Source organism: Pleurodeles waltl, chromosome 3_1, assembly GCF_031143425.1.
Source record: "Pleurodeles waltl isolate 20211129_DDA chromosome 3_1, aPleWal1.hap1.20221129, whole genome shotgun sequence".
NCBI classification, from domain to species: domain Eukaryota; kingdom Metazoa; phylum Chordata; class Amphibia; order Caudata; family Salamandridae; genus Pleurodeles; species Pleurodeles waltl.
Genome location: NC_090440.1, coordinates 1,836,002,937 through 1,836,027,152, shown reverse-complemented (window position 1 = coordinate 1,836,027,152; position 24,216 = coordinate 1,836,002,937). Strand labels below are relative to the sequence as shown.

Genomic DNA, 24,216 nt, shown 5'->3' with positions numbered 1-24,216 from the left:
TGCAGTTAGCCCTTTGAGAGCATAATTCCATGAAAACAGAGTGGGAGAAAGTTATGCAATATAACTATATATTTAGCCCTTACAAAACATAGTGCATTGCACGTTTTCAAGACTAGTAAAACTATTACAATGATATGACAAACAAAGCCCATATAACATAACTTCTCTCACCTGTAAAACAAAAGTTCCAGCCATGAAAGAGCTTAAAAAGATAATGAGTGGTGGTAGGGGTTATTATTTTGTAGTCCCACTAACATAGTGTGGGTACCCAGAGATGATGTAGACAGAAAGAGCACATTGTGGTCAATGTTTTGAAGAGGGCCCCATTGTCCTAGGATCACCTCAGGCTGAGTTATGAGCAAAAATGTTTTTTTTTTAACAGTAATGCCCTGCAAAGCATTATGGGACAAGTTTCCATGCCAAAAATATTTTAATATGTTGATATGACTGTAATGCTTAGAATAGCCCCTAGAGGACCCCACAATGAAAATAGCATTTGTAACAAACATGGTAATGTAACTGTATAGCTAGCCCCTAGAGGGAATAACCACACATAAATGACAAAAAGTAATGCAGTGCACCCATATATTTAGCCCCTAAAGGGCATAGTATAGTACACATATTCAGGGTTAACAGACGTCTAGCAATGATATTACAAAGAAGGCCCTTAAAACACAACCTACTCTCACCTGTAAAACAAACAGTCCAACCATGAGAAGGTTAAACAGATACTGAATGGTGGGAGGGGTATTATTTTGAGGTCCCCAGTAACCTAGTGTGGGGACCCAAAGATGATGTAGACAGAAAGAGCACACTGTTGTGAACGTTTTGATGGTGATCCCATTGTCCTAGGGCCACCACAAGCTGAGTTATGAGCAAAACGTTTTTGAAAAAGAATGCTTGCAAAGCATTATGGGGCGAGTTTCCCGACTGCAGTGAATATTGTAGTATCGGCTCTCCTCCTATGCTGGGACAGCCGCTTTCGCTTTGAGGATTTCTGTTTTAGTAAAGCATTCACCAGTTTCAAGTGTTTTAAGGAGAGAGCCACAAGAAATTACTCTGATTAGGTAACTGTAAACAATATGCCCAGCACTCTAATACCGCCGATCGAGTTCACACTGCTGTGGCTGTTTGTGCTGTGAGCACCATGGCTGTCATGCAGCACAAAGGGGAGAGACAAAAGAAATAATTCTCCCATGCTGAAGTATATCGGCAATCGTGCCATAATCCATGTAACAGGGGCAGTCTGCAAGGAGTGACAAAAACAGCCTCAAGGTGGGATAAACCTAAAACAATTACCAATGATATCAAGTAATTTTTGAAAGGCAAGCCCATGAACGAGTTAAAATGAAGGGCATTAGGTGGGCGTGGCTAAAAGCCCACAATACTTATATCAGGTTACAGCGCTTGAGCGCTTGACCTATAAATGGCATTTGCTTAAAAAAAAACTCAAAGTGGCAGTCGATATAGAAAGATGCCAGATGAAGCATTTAAGGCCTATATATCCGAGTGTGGGTCCGATAGGTGCCAAAAGATGGAAGACGCATGGGGCTCTCATACCAGATCACTTCATCATCTGAACACTGATTAGACTAAACGACTAGTTAAATGCTTGATGAACACTGTCATGGGAGGGAAAGGGAAAGGTCTACTAACTGGACCTGCAACTTCATCTTGAACCCAGGACCCCAGAGTGACTAAAAGGGCTAGTCTGCTGGCCTCGTGATCTAAGTAGCTCTTATCCTTTGCTACTGTCAATACTCTCGCCTTACATTTTGGTTTTGAAAATTGCACTTAACTCCTGCAAGGATGTAAATCCCTGAGGATCTGTGCAGCTTTAACATCCCCATTGTCTTTTCCTTTGTCACTTAGATTTCCCCAGTATTTTTCCTGTTGGCAACAGTTTGAGGGTCTCAGATTCTGAGGTACAACTCAAATTGCAAATCTGGTACCCCGAGATGGGGAGACCCTCAATGGCTATCCTTACCCTGTAGTGTTAAGGGGGTATGTTGAAGGAGTACCCTCCTCAATTGCTTTGGCACGTGTGCTAGCTCCTTGCAGCAGTTTATATAGTTTGGGTGGGTGCAGCAGCTGCATACAAGGTGATGCCTACCAGTCTCTTCTTAAATATTAAGTCCAGTGGCTCTTTTTGGATGAGGAACACGTCACATGGATGTTTTTTGCATTACTGTAAATGTTTGCAAACACTGTTTGCTTTGCTTTTACAGACATTATAACATGCATGGACAAAAGGTATAGCTGTCGTATGGGTTACTCTTGGTTGTTAAAACCATGTTTATTCTTGTGAAAATGGCATTTGCAAGGCCAACTTTCTTTTACAAACTAAACATTCAGTGAAACGGTTAGTGAGGAATACCAGCATTCTCTCTCCCCTTTGATAGCATCTGGTTGTCCCGCTCTCTGTCAGAGATCAGAGAAAAGCTGTCAGGTTCTGACACACTTCTTTTAATTCTACAAAAACTTTCCACAAGGATGCAACAATCCTATCAACCTCAATTCCAAAAACCTTAGAAGCCACCGAAACCGGTTTGCATATGATTGTTCCATAATTTCAAAGTGGGCCAAAAACAGTGGACTGGAAGGCGACCCCTATCCAGGCTGAGATTAATTCAAACATTACTTATGTCACTTTGTTGTTTGTTCCTTATATCATTGAGCTTGACCAGAGACAAAGATGTTTCCACTTAAGACCCCTCCAAACTTGTTTTCAGCATAAAGCCTGTAGGGGCAAGAATGGGTGACTGCTGCAGTTTGTGCAGTGCTAACCACAGCAATTGTGCGGTGAAACGTTTTAGTTTCTGCCCCTATAGGACAGTCAGCATCCAACGAAAAACATACACCTTTAACACTGAACCCGTTTTACTATCAAATAGAAGGTTACAGCATGAGATGCGTCGGTAGGGGTTATATATAGTCTTATCAATGACATGAACAACGCATTAATACAATAAAAATATGAAAACTGGACAGGGACGTGGCTGAAATGCGTGGTCGTTAATATCTCCATGACCTTATTGAGTGCAGAAGTTACCAAGGCCAATACTGTCTTTTTAAGGCATTCTTGATAAGAACACCAAAATAAACAAGGCTCTGCCTGCCAAAGGGAACTGATACAATGCAGCCCAGTTATGATCCATTCCCTAAATAACCCAGGACGAGCAAAAACCTGAACAGGCTGCAATTACTGGTAGGTTGCTAAAATGTGATTGCATGGGATAAAAAATATTATATTTACTTCGCATTTAAAAAATATTTTTATTGAACATTTTTCATTTTTAAATCTTACATATTATTGCCAGACCACACGCATCATCACATGCAATTCAGAAAAATAATAAGCCGAGGGTTTCTGCGTGGTATGTAGGGCATTTCCAGTCGATGTGAGTACAAGGATTGTGTCACACAATTTGCAAGAGTGACTGTATGGGAACAGTTGCAACAGAGTTTATACCATCCTGGCCTTACATAGGCAACTAAAAGATATATTTTAGTCCGTCAGGGAGGGAAAATTATAACAAACAAACAAACATTAACAGGTCTCGAAAAATCGTAAAAATGTTACTAGACCTGCAGGTCGAGTAACTTGAATAATCTACTCAACCATAACTGTAATATACTTGACCCGTAAACGGGTCTCAATTGTGTGATCCTAGACAAATATTTTACTTTACAGTCCCCAATTCTTCATTCTCACATATGAGTTTACCTTCAAATATCATTTCTTCTTACAAAAAAACTTATTTTATTAAATGGACTAAACGTTTGCTCCATGTATAAAAATAATCTAACCCGCTTATAGGGGACACATGATCAATTGCTTGCCTCTTAGTTTACTAGTTTACAAATAGCATTGCTACCAGGGCAGGAGTGCTTCTAGGTTTGTTTAAACACTATTTTTCATAAATGTATTACTAAAGCATGATGTGGCCCCCACACTGTCATTTACAGAGAGAAAATGTCCATGAAATGTCCAAAAACCTTCCCACTAACTTGCAGCTTTACTGGTAAAACTGTACAATGTATTAACAAATCTGTGAAAATCTGGTTTCAGAAAACATTTATTCTTTGCACATCACCAAGTAAAGTGTTCTGATTTGTTCTCATCCTCTTAAAATATTTTTTTCATCACACAGATGTACAAATAATGGGCTTTCACACCTACTGAAATATATTTTTTAATGTTTGTATAGTTGACTTAGATTTTTAAATGTTGTTAGGAAAAAACTGTCAAATTCCTGGAACTCTGCAGTCAGAAGGAAAATTAATTGTAAGACAAACTGACTTAACCTCTGTCTCTGAACACATAGCAAACGTGACAAGAAGAAGATGTAAAGGCCTCTTCACTTTCTCGCTTTTAGCTCGAGCTGATAAAATATAACTTGTCATAGAGAGTGGGGAGTAGAATTGTCGAGGCCTGATTTAATGTTTCAACAAGCCTGCATTTTCCCAGCGTGTTGGGGGAGGAAGCGGACAGTGTGGTATACACAATACGTTCTGTGTTAGGTGGGCAGCCAGGGAGGTCTCAGCCCTGACAGGGTTCAGTGCTCCTCCGGGGGTCATCAGCGTTTGACAGGACAGATTGGAACTCAACTAGAAGAGCGTCCCGCTAATTAATCTAGGATATTTGAGAAAACCTCTGCATCTTCTCTGTGCAAGGCAACGCTTTCAACCTGAACCCATATATTCATGGATTGCTTCCAGGCAGTGATCAAAGGGAGAACAGGCGACTTCCACTTATGAGTGATTAGGCGTTTGGCAAGCAGAAGACCTAAGTTGATGAAACAAATGGTGACTCAGTTCTTTCTGGTCTGGCTTTGCATGCCAGTAGGCACACCTCGCACAAATGCAGCTGGGCACACTCTGTGCAATTCATCAAATGCATAGTGACACCCTGCCAGTACAGATGAAGAGATGGACAGCCCAGAACATGTGCAGGAAATCTGCACCAGGCAAGCAACAGTGGGCACATCTGTACGGTGGAAGTAGCGGTTGATCTTGTTAGGGGTGAGGCATGGCCTGTGAAATATATAGGCCCTCATTGCAACCTCGGCAGTCTTTTCAAAAGACCACTGAGGCTGCGGGAGCCCAAAAACCGCCAGGGCCGGTGGTATTTCTGGCTCCCTGTTACCACTTTTCCCCTTTTTCGGGCAGTGAAATGCACGACAGGGCTATGCCTGGGGACCCCTGTACTGCCCATGCCAAGTGCATGGGCAGTTCAGGGGCCCCCAGGGGCACCCCAAGTCCCCCTTACCGCCAGCCTTTCCATGGCGGTGTTTACCGCCATGGCCAGGCTGGCGGTCGGGGACTCATAATCCCCAGGGCAGCGGTGCTTGCACCGCTGACCTGGGGATTATGACCGCCAGGCAAAAGCCTGGCGGTATTGTGGAGGGGCCGGCGGTATGGGCGTGGCTATAGTGCCACGGTCATAATAGCTGGCGGAACACCGCCAGAATGTTGGTATACCGCCAGCTTACCACCAGGGTCATAATGAGGCCCATAGTATTGGATGAGTCAAAAGTAGGCGTTGCATGGGCTGAGGGCAGGATACTCCAGTATAGCGCCATTCATTATCTGTACAGGGACGGCCCATCTCCTGTCCCTGTGGCGACGCAAGGAGGTAAGCGGTGTTGCTGTGTGTGTCTGCGTATAGATTCAGCAAGCCAGCCTATCAAGTGGCAGTCTGTTCCCATGAATTGGAGATATTGGATTGTGAGGTACATTGGGTGCTCCTTTTGTAAATGCCCACAGTGTACTCCCAGCACCTAATGAGGGAGATGTAGAGCAGGAAGTGACCAGGAGGAAACCCTTCTTCCTCAATCAGAGCAGCAAGGGGAATGAGACTGCCATCTTGATGCAAATCTCCTAGTCTTTGAAGACCTACCATGTGCCAAGGGGCCACCTTTGTCAAGGAGGTAAGCAGTCTTCTCCTCGTGTGCCTAGGAGAGGTAATATTGGGGCATACGGTTGCATTGCCCTTGTGAAGAAGAGGCTTTGCCTGTAACAGCAGCTTGCTACTTGTAGAAGAGAGGAGCAGGCAAGCGCAACCTTAGAGCAAGGGTAAAACAGGTGCAGTATATGAAGCAACTCCCACATTGGCGAGGTTGTAGCAGTTTCAGCATGCTGGAGGCCTGAGAACCATCGGGCCACCAATTGCAGCTGGGAGGACAGATAATAATGCTCAAAATTCAGCACTGAAAGCCTACCATGATCCATAGGTAAATAAAATTTAATTTAAGCCACCCTGCAGCGTGTGCAGTGGCAGATGAATTTGCTTGGCAGATGTTCAAGCGACCAGAAAAGGGACTTTGTGATGCAAAGGGAAGGTTGGCAAAGAAGTATAATAAGCGAGGCAGCATTATCATTTTTGTAAGAGCTATACGTACCACCACTGAGAGTTGTAGTAACCTCCAGTACACAATATGCTCCCACAGCGAGGACACCGCCCGATTGAGGTTGCTGTCTAAGAGGTCTGAAAGTCTGCAATGGATGTGAGTACCCAGGTTGCGAAACATGATGGGCTGTAATGTCAATTGAGTACCGTTGAGGCAAAGTGCAGGGTCAGGTGTCAAGTCAGTAAGTCGAAAACAACAGGATTTAGCCCAATTAACCTTGAGCCCTGAAAGTTCTGCAAATGTGTTGAGTGTCTCTGATATGTCTGCTGGTATATTGTAGATATCTCTGAGATAAAGGAGCAGGCCATCTGTGTAGAGGCAGAACGAATACAGCTCATTGCCCAGTGGAATTCCAAAACTCTGTCCTTGCATGCAAAGGACAAGTGCGAGTGGTTCTTTGACTAGAGAAAAAAGAAGCAGGGACAGCGAGCAACCTTGTATAAAGAAGGTTGACCAGCCTAAAGAATTTAGCCCCTAGACCATATTGCATCAGCACCCCAAACAGAACGGCCTATTCCAATGAATCAAAAGCTTTTTTCAGGTCCAGTACTAGCAGTGTTCTCGGGACCAGGTATGGGGCCATATACCAGGATCTGGAAGAATCTTCGCAAATTGAGAGAATCTGGCCGAGACAAATCTATTCTGATTTGGATATACCAAGATTGGGACCAAAAGGTTCAAATGAACAGCTAGGATCTTAGCCAGGATTTTGTACTCCGTGTTAAGGAGTGCGAGAAGCCCATTAGACCCCACTGCTGTGGGGTCCCTGTCAGGTTTTGGGAGGGAGATAAGCAATGCCTTCTGGACCGTGGCTGTTAGGCAGGCAGCCATCAGGCTTCATCATGTATCTTGAGGTGAGGTGCTAAGAGGGGAGCATATGCTTTGTAAAATTCAGTCAGAAGCCCATTCAGTCGTGGGTTCTTACCAGTGATAAGTACTCAGATGGCCTCCTGAATTTCGAAGCATGTGATGGGAGTATATAGTTCCACTCTCTGCTCTGGTGACACGCGAGTAAGGAGCATGTTAGCTAGGAAGGAGTCAATCCCTTCTGATGCAGCTCCCCATATGTGTACAAGGAGGTATAATGGCATCGATATCCCTCTGTGCATGCAGAAGGGCTCCAGGGGCAGCTTTGAGAGCAGTATGTGGCTGGGTTCATCATTTATCTCAAAAGTGTACTGTTATGCTATTGCCGAGGGAGGAATATGGGGAGGGGTGTAGGAGGCTGGCCTGGCTTATAGTGGGTACCTTGTGGTACTTACACCTTGTGCCAGGTCCAGTTATCCCTTAGGCTGAACTAGGAGACATGCAAAGCTCCAACTATACCACTTATATCATGTAGCACTATATCACAAGAAAACATAATACTCAGAGTTACTAAAAATAAAGGTACTTTCTTTCAGTGACAATATGCCAAAAGTATCTCAGAGGATACCCCCGCTTAGGAGGTAAGTAATATACACAAATTGTATGTACACAAACCAAAATCAGGTAAGTAACAGTAAGAAAAGTAGTGCAAACAATGTAGAATCACAATAGGATGCAATAGGTAGAAATAGGCCTAGGGGCAACACAAACCATATACTCCAAAAGTGGAATGTGAACCACGAATGGACCCCAGGCCTATGGTAGGTTGTAGAGGGTCGCTGGGACTGTGAGAAAACAGTAAGGGTGTCCAAGATACCCCACCCCAAGACCCTGAAAAGTAGGAGTAAAGTTTCCCTACTATCCCAGAAAGACAATATAGTCGAGATATGGGATTCTGCAAGAACAACTGCCACCAAAACACTGAAGATGGATTCCTGGACCTGAGGACCTGTAAAGGAAGGGGATCAAGTCCAAGAGTCACGCAAGTGTCCAGGGGGGGCAGGAGCCCACTAAACCCCAGATGAAGGTGCAAAAGGGCTGCCACCGGGTGGAAGAAGCCGAAGATTCTGCAACAACTGAAGATGCCAGGAACTTCTCCTTTGGTCAGAAGATGTCCCACGGCGTGCTGGATGATGCAGGGTTGTTTCCATGCGAAAAGACCGCAAACAAGCCTTGCTAGCTGCAAGAGTCGCGGTTAAGGATTTTGGGTGCCGCTGGGGCCCAGGAAGGACCAGGAGATCGTCCCTTGGAGGAGGAGGAGACAGAGGGGGCAACTCTGAGAGCCCCCACAGAAGCAGGCAGCACCCGCAGAAGTACCAGAACAGGCACTTAGAAGATCTTAGGACAGCGGTCGACTCAGAGTCACAAAGGAGGGTCTCACAACGTCAGAGTCCAACTCAGCGAGTTGGGTAATGCAGGACGGAGTGCTGGGGACCCAGGCTAGGCTGTGCACAAAGGAAGTCTTGGAAAAGTGCACAGAAGCCCGAGCAACTGCAGATCACGCAGTACACAGTATTACTGACTGGCATGGGGAGGCAAGGACTTACCTCCACCAAATTTGGACAGAAGGGCCACTGGACTGTGGGAGACACTTGGACCCAGCTCCTGTGTTCCAGGGACCACGCTCGTAATGATGAGAGGGGACCCAGAGGACCGGTGATGCAGAGGTTTTGGTGCCTGCGTTAGCAGGGGAAAGATTCTGTTGACCCACAGGAGATTTCTTCTTGGCTTCCAGTGCAGGGTGAAGGCAGACAGCCCTCAGAGCATGCACCACCAGGAAACAGTCGAGAAAGCCAGCAGGATGAGGCGCTACAATGTTGCTGATAGTCTTCTTGCTACTTTGTTCCGGTTTTGCAGGCGTCCTGGAGCAGTCAGCGGTCGATCCTTGGCAGAAGTCGGAGAGGGAAGTGCAGGGGAACTCTGGTGAGCTCTTGTATTCATTATCTGAGGAATAGCCCAGAGGAGAGACCCTAAATAGCCCAGAAAGGAGGATTGGCTATTGAGAAAGGTAAGCACCTATCAGGAGGGGTCTCTGACGTCACCTGCTGGCACTGGCCACTCAGAGCTGTCCATTGTGCCCCAATACCTCTGTATCCAAGATGGCAGAGGTCTGGGACACACTGGAGGAGCTCTGGGCACCTCCCCTGGGAGGTGCTGGTCAATACCAATACCCTGGGTACCTAGGTACCATATACAAGGGAATTATAAGGGTGTTCCAGTGTGCCAATCAGAATTGGTAAAATTAGTCACTAGCCTGCAGTGACAATTTTAAAAGCAGAGAGAGCATAAACACTGAGGTTCTGGTTAGCAGAGCCTCGGTGATACAGTTAGGCACTACACAGGACACAGACGTATGAGCACTGGGGTCCTGGCTAGCAGGATCCCAGTGACACATATCAAACACACTGACAACATAGGGTTTCCACTATGAGCACTGGGGCCCTGCCTAGCAGGATCCCAGTGAGACAGTAAAAACACCCTGACATATACTCACAAACAGGCCAAAAGTGAGGGTAACAAGGCTAGAAAGAGGCTACCTTCCTACAAGGGGGCCATCTAGCGCTGCTGGTTGTAGCCTCCAAGTGGGGATAGGGGGAGGTCCCAGGTCCCAGTTGAACTGCAGGTATTAAGGATTGTGTTTCCGAGTGAGTTCAACCTAAGTAGTCAAAATGGGTTATGTGGAGGATTATGTTGGGGGCCCCCACTATCCAGTCTATACGTACGTGAAGGTCGTGTGTGTCTGCAAATAGAACAATAGATTGCAAGCCCTCTGCAAATAGATAACTACCCTCCGTGCTAACAACTGCTCCAAAGAGAACAACAGCTTTGATCCACACCAGAACGCCGTACAAATAAGTGGAGTAGTTGGTGCAGTATACCTGCCTCACTAGTGCTTCTGTAATTTCGCAGCCTCCTTACAGATTAGATGATCCCTGTAAAAATGCTATGTGTGTGGAGCGGCTGTGCAAATAGGAGTAGACGGCGTATCTATGAGACGGAGAATGCATACCCCGAACGTTCCAGGAGAGTATGTTAGTGATAGTCATCATGGTAAGCTACTAGTGTGGAGTATATGGTCCCAGCTGGGGGGCTGCATGGCATCTATCCAGCAGTACGAATGTGGGGTTGGTGCGGGTGGAAAATATGAAATCAATGTAAAGTAACATGAGAATCCTGAGAACACCATTCGGAGAGTAGGGACAACATGTACCTGCCCAAAATGATCAACATTGTGTGCCAGACATGAGGGGTGCATTTGCATATGCATGTAAAACCCTCATGTGGAGGGGGCAGAGCTTGCCCAGTCACAAGATGGCCACATTGTAACGGAGCTCCATTGGCCACCTCGCAATCCGTACAAAAACCTCCACAACAAACACATACCAGTACTCTAAACGGCTCTGACGCTGCTGGTAACATCGCCCCGGAGGTGTGGGTCGTAGATTCAGCCACAGTGGGACCCTGGAATCGAGGCGGGAATGGCCCCGGCCTCGAAGGGCAGTGGTGTGGGAGCGCTGGGAGGCGAGGCCTAGTTGGGCGGCCCTTCCGCCGGGCAGCCCTGGAGGATCCGCGGAGCCGGGCTGCAGTGAGCCACGAGAGAGGTTGTGTGTGGAGGGGGAGTGGCCCTGGAATGAACCTCAGCGTCCGCAAGGGCCCGGGGCAGCAGCGGTTGAAGAGTGGGAGTGCCGGTGGCCCCTGGCCGGCACACCGCTGGGGAGACGCGGCGCTGGGGGGACGAGGCCTAAACCACGGTGCCCGGGCAGGGAAAGGCCTCACTGGACTGGGCCAGAAGCGGCACAACGAAGGTGGGCTGCTTGCCCCGAAGGGCAGTGGCTGGATTGCCAGGTGGGCGGGTCTGGTCCTTGGCCCCCTATGATTTGACTCCTCAAGCTAGACGGGTCTGGATCCGAACATTGACTACCCCCCGAATCCGGGTGTGTGGGCATTCCTGCACCCCTTAGGTGACTGGTGACGTGTTGCACTGCAGACTGGAGACTTGGAGTGCACTGAGCTGGGCGATCTAGCTGGTGTGGAGCGGAGGAGGCAGGGGTGGCGCGACTTGTGGAAGTGGTGTGTTTGCCCAGCTGAGGGTGGTGCTGATTCTAGCTTCTGGACTCTGCGGGAGTGTCTGCGGGAGGGATGCCTTGTGACCTAACACCCCCGGCTTGGTGTGAACTGCATGTCCACCAGAGTGCGCAAAATGGCCAAAAATACAAGAACCAGGCTAAACTTCAGTTTGACCGCTGCAAGTCGGGTAGCCCTGCGAGTGATGGTGCAGAGCCTGGCCTGGCAGGGGAGCCGGGTGTGTCCTCAGGAGAGGAACAAGACTTGCCACAAATTTTGGTGGCGATGCAGCATAGCTTGACCCAGATTGATGGTAAAATAGATTCCCTCTCCTACCGCATGGACAGAATGACTGAGCACCTGGATAAGCATGCGGAGCGACTCGATCAATCAGAGAGGCGAGTATGTGAGGTAGAAGATGGTCATGCGGAGCTGGCCACTGGTCATGCTAGGCTGAATAAAGAGTTAAGGGCCAGATGTAGCAAAGGTTTTTACCCATTCTGTGTCTATGGGAAAAAGTGTTCGTACATATGGCCCTAAGCTCCTTACAAACTAAGGTGGACGACTTGGAGGCCAGGTCCTGGAGGAACAACTTGCGCATAGTGGGAGTTGCAGAGTCCACCGTGATAGACAATATGGAAGGCTTCATTGAGTGCTTGCTGGGGCAGCTGCTGGGACGTGCCACCTTCTCTGATCTTTTTGTGGTGGAGAGAGCCCATTGCTCCTTGGCGACCCGTCTGCCTCCGGGTTATCCTCTGCGCCCTATCATAGCGAGGCTGTTGAACTATAGGGACCGCGACGCGGCTGTGCGCAGGGCCAGGGAACTAAAAGCTTTGCAGCATAAGGGCATGACAATCTCGCTTTATCCGGACTTCACAATGCAGGTACAGGAAGCGAGATGGCAGTTTATTGCTGGGAAAAAACAACTGAGAGAACTACACTTGGAATATCGCATGCTGTACCCAGCTAAATTAAGAGTGGAGGTGGACGGGAAACTGCTATTTTTTACACATCACAAAAAGCTAGCCCAATTTGTGAAACGCAGAGCAGCAGATAAAGGGAGGCGGATGATACTGATTCCTAGACAGTTGGTGGTTGAATTTCGAATGTACATTTAAGAGCCCGAGGGGCACATTTATACTGTTGCTGTGTGCAATGTGTATACAACTATACTCTATATGATTGACTGAATGATGATGGTGGGCCACTGAACTGGTATATTACTAGTAAATGTCAGTGCAGTAGATTATTTAACAGTATATGATACATGTAGGTGAGAGGGGGTCCTTTTTTTGGCTAACATGCAACACTCATATACAAAATAGTTTGTAACAAAATATGGGTGGCCGACACGCACGTAAGGTACTAAGCGGCTGGGCACCACCTGTAGATATAAAAGGGGTAGTTTACGTTAGGAGGGGTGGAAGGGTGGATGGGGGAGTAGATGTCAGCCGGGCGTGTTGGGGTATTGCCTGCTGTGGGTGGGGGGATTTTGGGGTTTCATCTGTTGGTATTGTGCTGTATGTATGATGATAAGCGGTTGCAGATGCAAGGACAAGGTGGGGTGGGCATGGAGTTGTGTTCCTACTGTAGTTAATGGCACATAATCGCTCGTGTCTGGATGGACATGGAGGCCCTGGCAGGATCCGATTGGTCACATGGAATGTGCGGGGTCTTAATGATGCTAGAAAGGTGCGTAAAATAGTGGCCTACCTGCACAGACACAAAGTAGATCTTGCTATCTTACAGGAGACGCATTTGGCACCGGGCAGCCCTATGCCCACCCCTAGGAGGTTACAGGGGCAGTTCTTGGTGGCAGGTTTCACCTCTCACACACAGGGGTATTGATTTGGGACTCTCGGTCCTCCGGGGCCAGTCTCCAGGAGGTCGCGGTGGACCAGGGAGGAAGATATCGCGCAATTTGGGGGGAGTACTGCTCCATTTCTGCTAGTGGGTATATATGGTCCGAATTTCGACAGTCCCCAATTTTATCATAATTTAGCTGCCAGGGCGGGTTCCTGGGGGGGTCTACCACAGCTCTGAGACTTTAACTGTATGTTGAATTCCACGCTTGACAGATCAGGAGGGGGGGAACCTTAGGCCAGCGGCCGTGGCTAGAGGAGTGATGGAATTGGCATCTAAGTTGGGGTTTGTTGACATGTGGCGGGATAGACACCCAGAGGGAGGCTGATACACACATTACTCCGCTGTGCACAACTTGTATACAAGTATAGATTTGTGGCTGGTCACTAGGAGTCTGTTTGGCAATTTGCACTCGAAGGCTCCCTGGCCGAGGACATATTCTGACCATTCTCCGGTCCCATTGACAATTACCTTAGGCACAAGACGGATTCCTCCGTTCCCGTGGAGGTTCCCCCCATATTCACTGCTAGACTCAGTCTTTTGGGGCGAGCTAGCCACGGCGATTAAAGACTTTTTCAGATTAATAAGAGGTTCGGTGGTCAGTGTGGGCTTGGTTTGGGAGACCTTTAAAGTGTATATCCGGGGTGTCACCATCGCCAAACACGCTAGGGTTTTGAGATCGGTTAGGGGGCGTCTATGCCTACTAGAATGAGAGCTTGCGCAACTACAGCAGGAATATCTGCACGGTGCTGACAGCCGGACACTAGGGCACATACATACTAAGTTGATGGAGTTTCAGGACACAGCCCTTGCAGAAATTCAACATTTGGGGAAATATGCTACCGCTCGAGCGTATGAGAGGCCGGGATCGGTGCTGGCAAACTTAATCCATCCTAATAAAGAAAAAAGCATGATTATAACAGTGCAGGCCGAGGATGGCAGCGAGATTCGAGACACAGAACTTCAGGTTCCGTGAATACTATAAGTCCATATATGCCTCCAGGGTTGCCTCAGATCAGGAGGCGTTGTTGGATTATCTTGCACATATTGCTATGCCGTGGTTGACAGATGCGGATAGGGAATCCCTTATGGCTCCTTTGACCCTGGAGGAAGTGGATGGAACGCTAGGGGGCACGGCGGAGGTTAAGGACCCGGACCCCGATGGGCTTACCGTACGCTTCCACAAAGCCTATCAAGACCTATTGTTCCCGCACCTGAAAGAGGTTTATGAGGGGATGGTGGAGGGGGGGCTTATGCCCCCGTCAATGCCGATCACATTGCCTTAAGCCGGTTAAGCCCCAAATGCAGTGCCCATCCTACCGACTGTTGTCGCTACGAAATGTAGATGTTAAAATCTATGCTAAGATTTTGGTGGATCGCTTGGCCAAAGTGATGCCGAGGATGGTCTGACCGGAGCAGTCAGGGTTTTTTCCGGGCCGTAGTTTAACTATGAACCTCTGCACACTGTTTGAGGGCAGTAGCGTTTTTTTTAAACATCTAAAAGGTTTTTGACTCGGTGGAGTGGTGTTTTATGGAGGCAGCTTTGCAGTGATTCGGAGTGGGAGACATTTTTCTGCGTCTAGTGTCAACGCTATATGGGGAACCATCAGCCAGGCTCAGAGTCAATGGATGTTTTTCAGATCACTAGAGGCACTAGACAGGGGTGACTGTTGTCCCCCCTTTTGTATCGGCTTGTAGCGGAACCCCTGGCGTGTGCCCTGAGGGAATACCATGGCCATTGTGGCCTTCGTTTTCAGAATTATACTCTTGTGTTCTCTGCCTGTGCGGACAACACATTACTCAGACGTCCGCTGTCCTTGATGGGTCGCATAGCTCTCATGAAAATGGTGGTGCTCCCTCAATTTTTGTTCCTTTTTCAGAACATCCCTATGCTGTTACCGAAGGTGTATTTTACGGCTCTAAGAGTGTTACTTATCAGGTTGGCCTGGGCAGGTAAACAGCTGCGAGTAAAATGGTGCACCCTGACTCTTCCCTACGAACTGGGTGGACTCGGTGCTCTGGACTTGGAGGCCTACGGTATGGTCGCCCATGCGGCAGTGGCACATGCCTGGATCCACGAGGCTAGTGACACTCTTTTTTTAAAAATAGAGCAGGAATTGGCCTCCCCGGTCCTGCTGCAGAGCAGAATATTCCAATTAGGCTGCTACTAGCCAAGCATCGCATTGCCATGTGCTGGGATGGGGGTCCGGTACCAACAATGGAAGAATGGGATAGGGACTTGGGGTACCGTAACACACAAACAGATAATTATAGTAAATTGCTCCCCCCCAACCAATAGGCCTGCGAAGCATTGGGATATTTTTAAGCAGTACCTGGTTAGTAAAGAATGTGGTGAGCTGGAGGGCGAATGAACCTATACCTGTGTGGGCGGGAGAGATCGGATTTATGAGAGTCTGGCCCTGGATCTTTAACGTTAAAGTAATGTGGAAGACTCCTGTCCGGATCATTGGGGCAAATGTTCAAATCGCATGCTTCTGTGATATCTGTCAATACATACTGTACATGGCTGCAATTGCATATTTGTATGTGAATGTATTATAAAGCATAAATAAAAGTTACATTTTTTTTTATGATAATCCGTTCAGTAGTTATGCAAAAGTACCATAGTGACAGATATCAGTAAGTTTAAATACCTCATAACTTTAAAAATGCTTACTTGACGTAAGAACTCAAAAGAAAGTCATCTCTACATCATAACTTAAAGGGGGTTTCAGTGCTGAGCTCCACTCAAGAGCATCCGCCATCTTGACTGCACATCCCTTATCCTTCTTCACCTCTCATGACTACACACACAGACACACACAATCCTGGTGACAGAGACAGTTTTACATTTGCCTATTTTGTGGCCCCTATGAAAATCATTTCTAAAGAAGCTACTTGTCTAAGATATTAAAATGAATAATAATTGTTTGTTTCTTTATTCTTTCTTTACTCAGGAATGATCCCTCGTCTAGTGGAATTGTTAAGAAGTAAGCAGGTGAAACTGGAGTCTGTGGCTTTAGGAGTACTGAGTAACATCTCGAAACAAGAGCCTGTTGCAAGAGGTCTTGTGGAGGCAGGAGGCATCCCACTGCTGATAAATCTGCTGAATTCACCAGAGCCAGAGCAGCAGTCTCGTAGTGCTGTTATTCTTTCTGATGCTGCACAGGTGGAGGATAACCAGAATATTATTAGAGAAATGGTAAGCTCACTTTACATTGCCTCTTAAAATTCCAGCTTAACTATTCAACTACCATTGCAGACAGGGGTGTAGCTTTGTTGGGGGGTCGGGGTGCGGCGATGTTTGGAGTGTGAAACCCCCTTATCCCCTCCAAATAGACAATCGTACTGGCCCATAGGGCAATCAGGCACTGCTCAATGGGCCGGTCTGACAGGTCTGCATGTGGACCTTTCTGGCTATTTGTGGGCTTGTTTTATGATCTTTTGGGTCAGTTTTTCTGTTAATTTCCCTGATATTAAAACAACCTTTGCCTGCAGCAAGCTCAAATCCATGCAGTCTTTAATACTTTGTAAAATATTAATACGGTGTCTTTACAAGTTTAAAACTGCCCATATTTGCAAACATGAGACACTTTTTTAGCTGTTTAATTCAGTAATGGAGGCTACTTTGATTATGGTGCCTGGACCTATTTTCTGTTCCAGTCCGCTCCTGCCCAAATAAATGCATTCTTGGCTTGATAGTTGGGTATAGGGGCCCTGAGTCGGGTCTGCAATCTCTGTGTCGGTCTTTGTCATCGTATGCCAAGAATAAACAACAAAGCAGTGGCCTTTATGTAAAACCAAAGAGAGAGAGAGAGAGAGAGAGAGAGATACATCTGGTAGCTGAATTTCAAAATGTGATCCAAATAACCTGGATTCATTACCGACCTCCTGCTTGTCCAAATTGTGTGATCCTGGGCAAACACTTTAGTTCACAGAGCCTCCTTTTTCTTTCTTATCTCATGTGAGAGCACTTTTAAAGACGAGTTCAGGATGTACGTTGTACAAGCACCTCTTATGTTTGATGTAATGGACTACAATGTTGCTCCATCTATAATAATTTAGGCCATATTTAGGGTTCAGATGACTACTGACTTGCCTCTTAGTTCACTAATGGCATTTGTCATTGTGGGTGGGGGAGTCAGTGTGCCATTAATATTTCTAGTTCATGTTTTTAAAAACTATCATTTTTAACAAATTCCTGTCTATGCATGGATCGATGTACCAAAGTGAGACGCAGAAGCATTTTAAAGAAATACCTTTTTTTAATTCTGAAGAGACTGTATCATATTCTTACATTATGTTTGTTGCACGATATACATGCCAAACGTTTTTATGGCTTGGCTTTCCATGGAATCTTGGAACCAAGCAATACCCTTTGCTCATCTCTTGTTTGGCTCGCTCTATATATTTGCTGTGCACCCTTCATCTATGTGCAGCTGGGGCTTAATACACAGCGCCCTAAGTCACTTGATAAAATGATTTGTAAAAGGCTAGGACTTGAAATATGGAGCCCTGTCTACATAAACCGATTTGACTACTCTACCATCAAGGCTTCTATCAGTAGAGAAGAGGAAGAGTGTGTGCAGTGTGGTGTATGTGACCACAGTCATGAGTTCCAAGGGAAAACTATGAGGCCCAGGTTGGCCAGGGATAGGTGTTCCTTTGGGGATACCCCCATATAAGCACCCAACCTTGCACTTCGGGGCCAACCCCCATATAAGCACCCAACCTTGCACCGTGCAAGGCCTTCGCTCATGCGTAGCAAGGGTTCCCACAAGGCCTGCCCTGCAGCCAGACTCTCTGGCTAACCCCCCATCCACCAAACCCTATACTGCGCATAGCCCTTTGGCCGTGCGCGGCGGGAGTAGGCGGCAGCCTGGGTTTCTGGGTGTGAGAATAGGTGTGAGAAGTTGTATCTGTGTGTGAGTGTGTGCATCAGTGTCTTAGTGGGTGTGTCAGTATCTGTGCAGGTCTGTGAGTGGGTGCATGAGGGTGTCAGTGGGTCTGTGAGTGATTGTGTGAGAGTCTGAGTGGGTGCATGAGTGGTTCTGTGAGTGGGTGCATAATAGTCTGAGTGGGTGTGTGAGTGGGAGAAAGAGATTTAAGAGAGAGAGTGAGAGGGAGAGAGATAGATTCTTTTAGGCTTTGATCGGTGATATACTTAGAATGAGATATTTCTGGACAAATTAATAATAATAATGTATTTGTTAATTGAAACGTGAGATCACCTTTCAGTATGAACCTTAAACTTTTGAAGTTTAAAAGAAAAGATCTCAGACACACCTGTAATAGAACCCTTAACTGTCAGTGTTAGGGTCTGAGAACTTAACCATTAGGCCATAGATGACTTCTTATTGGGCTTTGTCCAGACATAACAATGACATTCAGCCCACACACTTCGAGATTAAAGAGACATGAATGTTCCATTTCTAGAAAGGTTTAACATTCTAAATAAACTGACACACTGCCTTGAGATACCAGGCTTTGATCCATGAACCTACTGAGTGACACTCCAAGAGCTTTACCAGTAGGTCAGAAGAGATTCTGTTCTGCTTTGCATCAAAACAACTATAACATTGGAACCACACATCATGCTAGTCCAACACTTTGAAGTCATTGCATGGAGAGACCATGCAATGACAATCTCCCTCTCTCTCTCTCTCTTTCCCATCCTGTTACGAGATGGGAAAGAGAGAGAGAGTGACAGGACCGCAGGGCGAGCCTTAAGACCCCTGCGGTCCTAGCCGGCTCCCTGCATTCTGTAGGAGCCAGCATTGTTCCCAGAAGCAGGGAGCTGTTTTTAATAGCAGCTCCCTGCTTGTGGGAGCCATGTTTTCATCTGTATTCCCTGGGTGGCAGTCCCCAGAGCCATCATTGGCTCCTCAAGGGTGAATGCATGGCCCCCCCTCCAACATTACACAACCCCAGGTAGGTGTTAGTCCCTGGGGCTTGGGGACCTGAAACGGACACCTTTCATTCTTCACTTAAAGCCCCGGGGAGGTGGTCATCCATGTGGATGCTGGGGAGCCATGCAGCCCCCTGCATCATATTTCTGTTGTGCCCCGGAGGGGTGGTGGTCCCCGGGCTGCCGGGAGGGGGGGGGGAGAGAGGGTGGAAATACGGCAACCCTGCACCATATTTCTATGAAGCCCCGGGGTGCTGGTGGTTCCCAGGGCTGCAGGGGGCCCATACGAACCATATTTCTGTTATGCCCCAGAGACGTTGTGGTCCCTGGGGCTGCGGGGGAGCCACGTGCCCCTCACAAAACATTTCTGTGAAGACCCATGGAGGTGGTGGTCCTTGGGACTGCAGAGGACCACGCACCCCCCCATAATATTTCTGTAATGCCTCGGGCAGGTGGTGATCCCCAGGGCTGCGCACCCTCTCCGCATTAAATTAGCGATGCCCCCGGGATTTGGCCTACCCGGGAGCTTCAGAAAAAAGAAGCGCAGGAGACTGCACTTTAAAAAAATAAAACAATTCCACGGATCCTCAGCGAATCATAGCCACAATAAAAAAAAATGCTTTTTAGCTCTGGGGAGATCTCTGGGACCCCAGCACCAGAGCTAAGGGTTGAGGGTGACTCTACCCTGGCCCAATGTTTTTTTTTGAATTTTTTTGTTTTTACTTTTTTTGTGGGACTCGGCTGAAGCGGAGTCCCAAGATGGCAGCCAGCACTTCCTGATTTGAAGTGTTTGCAGCCAATCAGAGCTGTGCATTTCCGTGCACGAGCTCATCTTTTTTTGTAGCCTTTGCAGCCTGAGATATGCAAATGTATTTTCCCTTTAATATCTCCAAAACTACTGGACGGATTTACACCAAATAAGCAAAAGCACAATCTGCATTCTGAAAGACAGCTTTCTGCCAAATTTAGTGTAATTCCATGCAGTGGTTCGGGCTGTAGTCGTGTCTAAAGTTCCATGGGAATTAACATGGGAAACACAACTTTTTTCGTCCCCTCTCTTTTTCTATGTACTCGCTTGACGGACCACCCTGAAACTTTCCGTGTGCATAAAGAATCACCGGCACACTTTTTGGGGAAAATTTCATTAACATTCGTCAAACCGTGCCAAAAGATATAGGCAAGTCATAAAACACTTTTTCTATGGAAACATGGTCCCATCTATCAGTGGCCGCTGGTGACACTTGAAAGTGGTGGGTCGTAAAAGTCTGGGTATGACTTTTATGTAGCGAGTGAAGCAAGCAAGCTCAGTGGACAAATGTGGGGCCAGGGTGGGCCCTCCTCCTAAGAAAAATGTGAAAAAAGATTGACAAATGGTGCATTTGAAAGGAAATACATTTAGTGAAAAAGTAAGGTTTATAAAGCAGTGGAAATGTATAGACTTAAAATATTAAACACATTTAATACTGCCCAATATCTTACTGCATTAATATGTTCACCCTTTACTTTAATTCATGAATTGTACACTGCAAGAACTTCAGCCTCTTTAAAGTGTGTGCTTACCCAGTGTTTTGTACTGCATGCTACATGAACTTTGGAAGAAAATGCTCTAACCAGGCATCAGGAAGCACCCATAGCTGCTGGCTGCAATCAGTCATACAGAACTATGTGCAAACAGGTCTTTAAGTGGGATGAAAAAAGTGGGGGCTCTTTATAAGGGAGCAAGCAAAATACATTTCTGTGATTCCCATAGTGTGCCACTGGCCTGTATTTTGGTTCCTCTCTGAGATGTTATTGCATCCAGAAATATAACACGTCAACTGACATATGCCCAAAACCTGTTAGTACTGTTGGCTTTGTCAATAATTGTTACCTATTTAAGATAAATGAGTAACAACAATAATTAGTTATAAATAATTAACATTGGAAATGTTTCAATTCTGAAATTGTGAAACTGTGAATTAAATATTATTGAGGCCTGTGGAAGGAGAAAGGCCTTAAGTTTTGTGTGCTTTGTGTTAGGTATGTTTCCCTTTTTTCTCTTTACATCTAATATGTCTGCACATTTTCAACCCTCTCTCTCCTCTTCAGCACCCTCTTTTCACTCTCCCCTGAATGCACTTCCTAGCATCTCCCTCATTTTACCACCTCAAACATACACTGCAGTCATTCACATTTAAGCACTTAATTTCCCTTTGCTTTTGCCTTCTAAATAGTTTGACCTCTGTGCAGCCCCTTCACACACATTTACACTGAATTTCAATTTTAACTGGAATACATGATCATTGTTCTGTGTGTTCTGCAGAGACACCAACCCACTCACAGGAACTTTGCTTTACCTTTTGCACCAGCGCTCTCAATTAAAGCCCCTCATAAACACCGGGCACAAGTCAAAGTGTGCACTATACAAGAGTAATACAGCTAACTCTCTTGGGGAATGCAACATTAAATAAAACATGAGAAATAAGAGATACTAAATTGCTTTTTAACATTCATTGTTTGCATATCAATCCATGTTTTTGGCATTAATGTTAAGGGCATGACAATAGGGCCAGTTTAAAAGCCATACAGCAGATACGTGCCTTTACGGTAAGCCCATATTTCTCCCTTTGCCCTTTGGATCAGTTTAGCAAGAAAGGAAGAACCGTGCTCATCTTTTGGATCGATTTTGTCAGGGAACAAATATAGCAGCTTCACTTCTAAAGGAACCAGCAATTTGCAGCCAGGGCCTGGGATGTCACAGTGGGGGAGTTAGAGTGACAAGAGGTCTCATTATAATAAAAATAACATAAGATGAGCATTATAACACTTACCATTACCAAAGCCAATGCACCAAGTTACACATGCTTGTATCCACTCCTAATGCATGACTGATGGGGAAAGGGTGGTATCTATGCCTCTCAATGACAAATGGCTGTCCCCATGCAGCGATGAAGACTCTGACGCCCGAAACCATGACGTTAAAAGCGTCACTGGCCTATAGTGGTTAGCCCTGCATCGTATGTCACAGTGTAGAAAGTTGATTTACTGCTTGGCTTCTGTCTCCTGTTTCAAAGGCAGGCACGGCAGGCAACCTAGGGCAGACAGACAGTCCAGACTTAAATGCATCGATTTGTTTAGAGTTACGATCGCATCTCTGAACAAATTGATCTATTTATTATTTTTTGCTGTAAATGTGTAGGAATTTCTGAGGAGCGCAGCCCCACAGCTCTAAAGGAGAAACCGCCCCTGCTATCTATAACTACCTAGTGGCGACCACCACTATGTAATATATATATATTCTTTGTGTTTTGCAACTTTTTGAATATCATACACCCATAATTGGACAATATCGTTTTGCTGTATGCACTTACTTTACACACATACATATAAATATTTATGCATGTTATTGCTGTTTTTAGAATCAATATAGACTTTACACACGCTTTTCCTAACCCACATACAGCCATATAGACACTAATGAAGAATACTGAATATTCGCACAGGGGGCATGCGCATACACCCCAAGTTCTCTATGTATTTGTGGGGGTGCTGGGCTAACGCTGGGCTCCCATTCCCGAGTAGGGTGGTCTGCATAGGTGCACCCTTTAGGTGATGTCTATCACATAAAGCTCTCCAAGGGCTGAAACCAAGCCACACAGGGACCACTGGCAGAAATTAGGCACTCTCATGACTCCCTGGCTTTGTTTTGGGCAAAGTGCGAAAGGAATGTTGAAAATGGCATAGTCTTCCTTCCTTGATCTCCCACCCTTAGAAGGCTGGTGAAGAGCAAATTACCTAAAAGCTCTTAGAAGCATGCAAGCACTAGGCAGTGTGTGTTTGGAGCCGTCACCAGTGCTTTCACCTGTGTGTCTGCCCATTGTGGAGGTGACAGCGACAGGCAGTCCTGGGGACTGGGGTGGCGTGGCCTGACACCAGCTGGTCACCGGGGAGGGCCGGGTGACGCATATGGGGAGACCATGGGAGCGACACAGCCAGGCACAGGTGAGGAATGGGAGGGGTCTGAGGACCCTTTAGAGTATGGTTTGGAGCAAGACTGGTATGAGGGGAAGCCAGTTGACTGGATGCTTCTCCAGATACTGGCATGCTCTTACCTCCTTCTGTAGCTACGGAGGAGGGATCTTCGCATGCCATGGTGGTGTGTAGAGCAGCTGAGGTCTTGGACCTGGAGTTGCCTACAGTGCTGGTCAGGACTAACATCCTGACAGAGGTGCTTGAGCCAGGGGTTGATACATCAGAGCCAATGTTACCCTTCAACTAAGCCCTTACTGATGTCCTGCTGGGGACGTGGTCCAAACCCAGCACAGGGGCTTCTGTAAATAGGACAATTGGCCGGCACTATCAACCAACTCCTACTGACCCTAGTTTCCTCACCCAACACCCCACCCTGGAGAGCTTGGTGGTCCAAGCCTCCACTTCCCATGGTGCTTTCCCTTCTGCTCCACCGGATAGGGAATCCGAGAGGCTGGACCAACTTAAGAAGAAAATGGTTTCTTCCTCCAGCCTGGCATTGAGGTCCGTAAACACCTCATGCCTATTGGGCCGTTTTTCCCATACTTTATGGGATATGGTGGCACAGGTGCTGCCCCAAGTCCTGGAGGGCGTACGGTACACTCTCACTCAAGCTGTCAGAGATGGGAGAGATGCAGCCAAGCTTACAATTGTGGTTTGGACACGACTGAGTCGCTGGGCAGGGCGATTTCATCAACAGTGGCCCTTAGTCAGCACACCTGACTTCATACGACTTGCTTTTCGGTGGATGTCCGGGCAAACCTGATGGACATGCCCTTCGATGGCTCATGCCTTTTTGGAAAAAAGGCAGACTCAGTGTTTGAGCGGTTCAAGCACTCGAGAGCTATGGCCAGATCCATGGGCCTCTTGGTGCCTGCTCGCCAGCAGTCTGCCTTTTGCCCCTTTCGAGGCCTCGGAAGTGGTGTGCTACCACGCCACCCACAGGTCAGCCACGGTCCTACATCCTCACAGCATCCAGTGCGAGGACGAGGTTGTGGTACCTTCAGACCGAGAGGGTCTAGCCAGAGGTCGGCCACCACCCAGCCTCCCTCTTCCAAAGTGCCCAAGCCCTCCTAGTATGATTCTGCAAGA

The 24,216-nt window shown here is 46.9% G+C and overlaps 1 protein-coding gene across 1 annotated transcript in view; it reads left to right on the top strand.

Moving 5' to 3' along the window:
* The window catches only part of ANKAR (ankyrin and armadillo repeat containing), a 723,226-nt gene that overhangs the window by 380,621 nt on the left and 318,389 nt on the right, over positions 1–24,216 (top strand). Inside the window, exon 14 of the mRNA XM_069225913.1 lies at positions 16,166–16,410. Coding sequence (XP_069082014.1) covers positions 16,166–16,410 — 245 coding nt within the window. The remainder of the gene's footprint in view (positions 1–16,165; positions 16,411–24,216) is intronic.